The sequence below is a fragment of the Balaenoptera ricei genome, chromosome 10 (assembly GCF_028023285.1).
Source record: "Balaenoptera ricei isolate mBalRic1 chromosome 10, mBalRic1.hap2, whole genome shotgun sequence".
In the NCBI taxonomy this organism is placed as follows: Eukaryota; Metazoa; Chordata; class Mammalia; order Artiodactyla; family Balaenopteridae; genus Balaenoptera; species Balaenoptera ricei.
Window position 1 is genome coordinate 39,142,291 of NC_082648.1, and position 7,852 is coordinate 39,150,142.

General features: G+C 51.6%; 2 protein-coding genes across 2 annotated transcripts in view; one reads left to right on the forward strand and one right to left on the reverse strand.

The window, feature by feature from the left end:
* Window positions 1-5,046, reverse strand: part of SLC38A1 (solute carrier family 38 member 1) — a 65,528-nt gene extending 60,482 nt beyond the window's left edge. The window contains exon 1 of the mRNA XM_059935728.1: window positions 4,372-5,046. The gene's annotated coding sequence lies outside the window, so the exon portion shown is untranslated. The remainder of the gene's footprint in view (window positions 1-4,371) is intronic.
* On the forward strand, window positions 4,010-7,118 carry LOC132373125 (uncharacterized). Its single transcript, XM_059935730.1, has 2 exons — window positions 4,010-5,172; window positions 5,940-7,118. The coding sequence occupies exons 1-2, from the start codon at window positions 4,274-4,276 to the stop codon at window positions 6,070-6,072; spliced, it is 1,032 nt and encodes a 343-aa protein (XP_059791713.1). The 5' UTR covers window positions 4,010-4,273; the 3' UTR covers window positions 6,073-7,118.
* The last annotated feature ends 734 nt before the right edge of the window (window positions 7,119-7,852 follow it).

Genomic DNA, 7,852 nt, shown 5'->3' on the forward strand with positions numbered 1-7,852 from the left:
TTAACTCCAGATGACTATCATCTTGAGTTCTTTTAACGTGTTCAAGGATGTTCTCACCTCTGTTCTCATTGTACCTTCACAACTCTGTGAGTTTGGCAGCTTGGACACTATCGTTAGCATTGGACAGATGAGAAAACGAGGCATTAAAAATGTTAACTGAGTTGTCCCAGTGGACCCAGCTAGTTGTTGGCAAAGACACCCTGTAGCTTCACCTGAGGCAGAGTTCCTTGATTGCAACGCGGCTGCTTGCAAAGTTTCCCCAAACCATGGGGCTTCCCTATGACTGAACTCCTTTATGCTTAGTAGTAACCCTAACACACAGGAGGTGAGTAGAAAAACCAATGAATAAAATGCGATCAACTTCCAGAAATAATTGTAACAATGTTTTTTCTTTTCCTTATCATACTTAACCCTTCCCGTATTTTATTTATTTATTTTTAACATCTTTATTGGAGTATAATTGCTTTACAGTGTTGTGTTAGTTTTTGCTGTATAACAAAATGAATCAGCTATATGCATACATATATCCCCATATCCCCTCCCTCTTGCACCTCCCTCCCACCCTCCCTATCCCACCCCTCTAGGTGGTCACAAAGCACTGAGCTGATCTCCCTTTGCTATGCAGCTGCTTCCTACTAGCTATCTATTTTACATTTGGTAGTGTATATATGTCCATGCCACTCTCTCACTTCGTCCCAGCTTACCCTTCCCCCTCCCTGTGCCCTCAAGTCCATTCTCTATGTCTGTGTCTTTATTCCTGTCCTGCCCCTAGGTTCATCAGAACCTTTTTTTTTCTTTCAGATTCCATATATATGTGTCAGCATACGGTATTTGTTTTTCTCTTTCTGACTTACTTCACTCTGTAGGACAGACTCTAGGTCCATCCACCTCACTGTTTTTAAAAGACTCGATTTAGGGTAAGTGTTCTAAGGTGTCCTTCTCTGAAGTCTATGATGCTATTTGGAATGTGCTTCCTTCCACGAACCTGCACACCACCTTTCACAGATGCACATTCTCCCAGGGACTGAGAACGTTCAGGTATTTTCCATTAAGGTATTATTTTCAGAAAAGTATTTTCAAATGATTAAATATTCATTGAATATTAGAGATAAGGGGAACTTTCCTGATCAGCTTCCCCCATCTCCTCTGATAGATGAGAAACCTGAAGTCCCTTTTAATTCAATATATACGGACCACTAACACTGTGCCAAGCACTGCACATCCATTATCCTCATTAAACCTTCTGAATAACTCACCATACCACTACCATCACGTTTAACAAATGGGGGGAAAAAAATGAGGCTCAGAAATGCTAAAAAAAAAAAAAACTTGCTCAAGGTCCCCAGGCTGGTAAGTTGAGACCGGCACTGATTCAAAGCGTATGTCCTTATCTTCCACCTTCCATCACCTGGACTGACGATGGTGCAAAAAGTGAAAGATAAATCTTTATGAAAAGGTGAGGTGGTCAGTGGACACATTTGATGAGGTAGAAAAGTGGCATTTGGGCTAAGCCTTCACAAATATATAGCATTTCAGTAGGCATTCCAGTTTGGAATCAACATCAATATTGAGGCAGAAAAGTGAAAGGAAGGGTATAGGGTGAACTGGGAGAAAGAGGTGAGGCTTGTGGAGGGTCCCGAGCGCCCAGCTAAGGAATTTAGACTTTAATTGTAGGCAACTGGAACCCATTGAAGGTTTTCAGAAGCAAGATGAGTTTTAAAAATAAGTTTTAAAAATATAGATCACACGGAAGTGTCGAGATTGAATTAGGGGAGCAGAGCTTGGTACAGAGGAGATCAACTAGAAGCCCATCACACCTCCTTTGCTGGCTACTTCACTCTTTACCACGCTGTGCTGTGCTTGCATCTGCTCCCCTGAGCGCTGGTTTCTTCAGGGCACCTCCATGCCCGTTTCACCATTCTTGTATCCCAACCGACCGCTGCAATTGCCCTGTCTAGGTCAGATAACAGAGACCTGAACCCGGGCAGTGGGAATGGAGATGAAAAAACATTTGTGGAGCATTTGCAGGCACCTGGTAACTGCTCAGAAGCGGAGAGAAGGTAAGAGAGAAGGAGAAGCAGGGTAGAAAAAGACTCTGACGTTTCAACTTAACAGGGGAACAAATAATGAGATACAGAAAGAAAGGGATGGTCAACAGTAGCACAAAGTGCTGAACAAGATGTTTTGGCCAAGGTCTCAATCCAACAGGCATTTATTAAGCAGCTACGCTGTGCTGGGCATTAGGGGAACAATAATGAATTAGACTGGTCTTTGCCCTCAAGTATCACCCAGAGGGAGGAAAAGACAGCCGAGCAATAACCAGGTTCCTGGCCTCTTAGTCTCAGGACAAATGTCCCCTCTCACACAGGCCCTCCTAGAGGGTCATCTGTCTCAAGCACCCTCCCCCATCACATGATCCTGTTTTATTTCTTCATTGCTGGAACAAATCTCCAAAATTCATTTATAGGTACCTTTATTGTCTGTTTCCCCCAGGAGAATGGAAGTCTCACAGAAGCAGGAACTTTACCTTGTTAGTTGCTAACTGCCACATAAACCCTCAGTAGGAAAAACTCATTGAATATGTTGGAGGGAAAAAAGAAAGTGAATAAACGTCATCAAGGTTAAGACCTCGAGCCAAACTAGGTGAGTTTCTCGATGCCTAAGGCGACATACTGAGAACTGAAGTAACTCTGAAAAGTAAAGCCATTTTGAGATTGGGGTCCAAACTGAAATCCAGGGGGCCCACCATGGATCAGAGCCCTGACTTGGCTGTTTCGCATAGATTTCAGGAATACCCACCCAGCGAGAGATATTTAACAAGGAGGCCAGCCAGCCGCCTGGCTCAGGTTTTATTTCAGTTGTCCTTCTGACGTCAGAAGAAGCACGAGTTGCTGCACAGTTTCTTCTATCAAGGTGACAAATTACAGCCTTGTTGGGCCCAGCAGTCTGCAAACCATAGATTTATTCTCACCTCCCCCTTATATTAAAAATTTTTAAACCCACGGCAGAGATGTCAGATTCCTTTCCAAATGCAAATAAATCCTGTTTCCTAGCTCTCGGGTCTTTTTTCACTCATTAAATACATCACCAGGGATTCGTATGCGAAAGTATGTGATCCTGGTGGCAGTGAGGTTTTCACCGTAGAACCAGTGCAATAAAAACCGGGTCCGCGCCGCAGAGTGAGACACAAAGGACTCTCAAAATCGTAGCACCACCTTCCTAAGCCGAAGACAGCCTGTGAAAGGCACCCGAAACTCCGTGACGCGCTTACCGCGAAATTCCTTTTGCCGCCATATGCACTTGTACCTTCTCTGACTACAGTTCAGCCCAAACCCAGGGTCGGGCGATTCCGCAGGGAAGCGGCGCCCAGGCAGCCCTGTAACCTGGAGGTCCCAGTGGGTGCTGAGGAGCCCGATGCTCCGGGAGGCGGATTACGGTGGGGGGCGGGGGCGCGCACCAGGGCGACGGAGCACTTTCCTCCGGGCACGGCCGCGGCGAGGTTAAAGGCCTTTTGTGGCAACGTTTAGGGAAGCGAGCGAGATGCGGGGGTGGAGGGAGGAGGTGGGAGTGCAGGCGAGGACCGTCCGCGCCCGCGCCCCGCGCAAGCGGTGGCCTTTTGTTCGCCAGCTCCAGCGGATCCCAGCTCTCCGAGCGGCACTTCTCTCTTTCTCTCCTTCTTCATTTGGGAAAGAACCTCTCTGGGGCGGGAAAGGGCAGTGAGTCACTGCCAGCATCCTTTAGCAATCACCCCACCACCACCTCCACCCCACGGCCCGCATCCTCCCACTCCTATTCATACTGAGAGCGGGGCAGAGCTCGAGAAGGGCCGGCAAGCGTGCTCTCGTTTACTCGGGCTCCGCGCCTCCGATCCCCGGCCCGCGGCCAGTTCCCGAGACCCAGCCGGCCGCACACACAGTCCCGAGGACATCACATGCCCTCCTCGGGGACCTGCGGACACAGGAAATTCCCCGCAACTGCCCGGCATTCAAACACTCCTCGGGTATGCAGTCGCGCCCTCACCTCGGCTGGGCTCTCCAGACCCTCGTGGTCCCTAACCCTCGTATGATTGAACCAGATCAGGTGCCACAAGCTGCCACTAAGAAAACAGACTCCAAAAGTAAGCCAGAGCCCATGCAAAGGTGAGATAAGGGGCTCCGGCACCTCCTTACACTGTCGTGGGCGGTCAGGAGAACCGGGGATCTGGACTTTTCCTAAAAGCAAAATCCGAACGCATCCGGCACAGCCGCGCACTCCTTCCTTTCACGCCGCATGGATGACTTCTGCGTTACCGCCTCCTCTCCCATCTAAAATATCCCTTTCCTCCCCGCCGCCGCTCCCTCAGCTCTCCCCGGGAACGCGAAATCACCTTACCTCGGGCCATAAAGGAAAAGCGGCAAAAGGAGACGTCAAGGTATCCGCCCTTCCGGGATTTTCCCCCGGCCGTGAGATGTCCTTTGTGTCAAGGTCTGGCTGCCTCAGCGGAGGAAAGGTGGCCTCCGTCAGTGAGGGCTGGGCGGGGAGGCTCAGCGTGGCGTGGCGGATTTCCGAGGAAGGTGAAGGGCGGCGACCTTCAGGCGGAGCGGCGTGGCTGCCCCAGCCCGCGCTCTCCTGTCTCTCCTCCTCTTTTCGGGGCCGATTGCATCAGAATCTACCCCCACCACCAACCCCCACCCACAAGGTGCTCGCCAGCGTCGCACTTACATCCACATGCTCGGCCGCCGAGGGTCTCGAATCGCAGTCATTCTCCTATTGCGGGGCGCGTCGCCCCTGTGCATCCATGGCTCGTGACGGTTTAGCTGGGAAAGTCAGGCTATTCCTCCGCGTCCAGCGTGCCGTCGCCTCCCCTCCTGCACGCCCGCTCTGTAACCGAAGCTGCGTGTCACTCAGCGGTGCCCGTCACATGGTGCCGCTGCCGGCGGCCGCCCCTTGCTGCCTCCTTGTCGCCGCCCGCCGAGGATGCAGCGACCGCGGCCGGCGGAGACTGAGCATCCGGGAAGAAGGGAGGCGTGAGGGAGGGGTTGCGTGGCGTGCGTGTGCGGGGCGCGCCGGCAGCGGCACCGGGAGCAGAGGCTGCGCGCAGCCTGGACACCTGCCCCACGCCTCCCTGGGGCCTGGCAGCGAGCCCAGAGCCCAGCTGCGGCGGCGGCTGGAGAGCCCTCGGGGATGGAGGAGGTGGGGGCGGCTTGGAGGGCGCGGAAGGAGGAGAGGAGGGCTGCGCCCTGCGGGACTGGGGGGCGCTTTTGGGGTCAGCGCCGGGGCCGGGGCGCGGGAGCGAGGGGAGTTGCATTGTGGGAAGGGCGCCGCGTGAGGATGGCCGTGGGAGTGGCTGGTCCGCGCGCAGCCCCGCGAGCCGCTAGCGGCGCGGGAGCCGCGGGTATCTAGGCAGCAGCGTGTCGGCTCCCCCGGGACAGCGCCGAAATGGCCGGGGTCGGCGGGGAGGGAGCCGAAGCGGCCGGGGCAGCGGGGAACGCGGCGCCTCTGGAAACGCTTTGTCCGCAACCCCCAGTGGGAAGCACCTCCTCTCTTCCGGATCCAGCACCCGCAGACCTCGCCAGCCCTCCCCGAGATCTGTTCTGGGGGGTTCTGGGGGGTTGGGTGGTTTTGCTGAACTGCAGGCGCACTCTGGCCCGGCGGGGAGACCCCACGTGATTCCGCTCCGGGCTCGGCGCGTCGGGGTTCAGGGAGCCCGGCGCTCCAAGCCGGGGGCCAGCGGGGAGCGAGGGCGCAGGACGGAGGGGCCTGGGACAGCTGGGCCCGTTTCCCTTTCTTTTGCTCACTCTTTGTTCCAGGCACAGCCCCCTTGAACTGACTGGGCACTTCCTTGCAGGGGAGTGTGTTTCCTTAAAATGGCGACAGGAAATCCCACCTGCGCGTCAGCCAATTACACTGTCAGCACAGCGCGAATTTGCGAGGTGGAAACTCGAGCCTTTTATTGACAGGAACGGTTCCGTCTCCGTGTTCCATCAAAACAGGAAAGGGAAGGTGAATCATCTTTCAAAAATTAATCTACCTGGAGCATTTCAAGCGGGCAGACCGAGTAGCCTCTGTCACCGAGTGGCTATGGCTTTTTAGTCACCGCTGGAAACGCGAGAATACAACCAAACTCCTCGTAACTGACTAAAATCCTCGTTCCGTCCAGTGGCAGAAAACGGTCTTCGTTAGTTCAACAATGGCTATCTGAGAACTCTACTCTTGAAGGCCAGCTCTTGAATAAACCTGAGAAACTGAAAGGCAGTGCAAACAGAAGGGAAGATAATGGGCAGCCTCGTTCAGACAGACCTGCCATCAAATTCTGCCGCAAACACTGCGTCCCTCCCCTGCTTAACTTTTGTCTTTATAGTCATGTTTCCCGATTTGTAAAAAAGAGTGTTAGTAGGACCCATGTCATAGTAATATTCTACAGGTCACCAGAAAGTTGGTTCTTCTCCCTCTTCCTTCCTAGAGGAAGCTAATTTAGGATGAGATTACTAATTATAAGTAGTGTGCACCTTGCCTGGCAGAGATAATTCTTATGAATAAGGTAGGAAATCTGAACAGGCAAAGTAGGTAGATTGTGAGCATAGCTCCATAAGCCAGTTGAAATGTTTACCTTTTTTATCATCATGTGTATTCACCAGTGTTTGGAGAGCATCTGATCGCAAGCTTATCTTTTGATTACAGTTTTAACTTATTTGCTAGTTTCTGTGCACCAAAGACTGCAGTTAAGCAGCATTTTAAAAACTGGATTCAATAGTGATGAGTTGGGCTTCACTCCTTGCCAACTACTGTACTGAGCACTTTACATATAAATATTATTACATGTAATCCTTTCAACTACTCAATTCGGTATTATCCTGTTCGTATAAACAAAAAAGCAGGTTTGAAGAGGCTAAGTTGGCCACGTTCACTTAAGACAGTAAGTGGTGAAAGGGGACGTAAGGGAAGTGGTTCCCATTCAGGCCTGAATTCAAAGTCCACCCTCAGGCTTAACCGTGATGCTACGACCATTTGCAAATAGACACTCTTGGGCCTTGAGTGCGCAAAGATCTTCACCCCTCATCTGGATTTTAGTTGACAACCTGGAACTGAAGTGTAGACATCAACATGGAGGCTGAAGTGAAGAAGCTGCCGTGGGGAGGATTGGGGGGAAGGAGAGTGTGGGTGGTGTTGGCAGGACGAGTGCCTGGTCATCGCAGTGCGGCTTTTCTTCCAAAACTGCTGGTAGGTGAAACTTCCTTTCAACGGTCCTTTCAGTAGCCCAGCACTTAAACCCAATTGCTGTGGTCTCAAATGGGGGAAAGGGATGTCGTGATGATGCCTGCTGTTTACTGTGTGCTTCCCGAGAGACAAGCAACAGGATAAGCACCTTACAGACGGTCTCTCGTTTAATCCTCACATCATTCCTAAGAGATTGCAGACCATCCTAACCCCTGATTCAGAGGTTAAGAAATTTATGCCAAGTCCACCCAGCTCTGATTGGCATATCTAGTCTTACATCCAGAGCTGACGCCAAAGCCAGTTTTCTATGCCTGGCTCTAAAATGTTCCCCGAGGCTGCAACAGACGCCTTTGGAGGACCAAGAGGTAGGACAAGTCCCAGGCCCCTCTGCCTTCACATGGGGACCACATCCCTATTGCCAGAGAGCTCAGGAGTCAGTTTGCTCTGTAATAGATTTCTGAGCCCCAAGAGCATTGTCGTTCGTATCTAATGTTACTGTGGACCTTTGCAATTGAGTAGATTTCCCCAAAAGATATTCAGGTAGTCAGGACACATTAATGGGTTATACTGTGGACTGCCCTATGGAACTGAGAAAAGAAAAAATCTGTATCTGAAAGTGAGGTGGAAGCAGGAAGCTCTAGTGTGAAAGAACTGA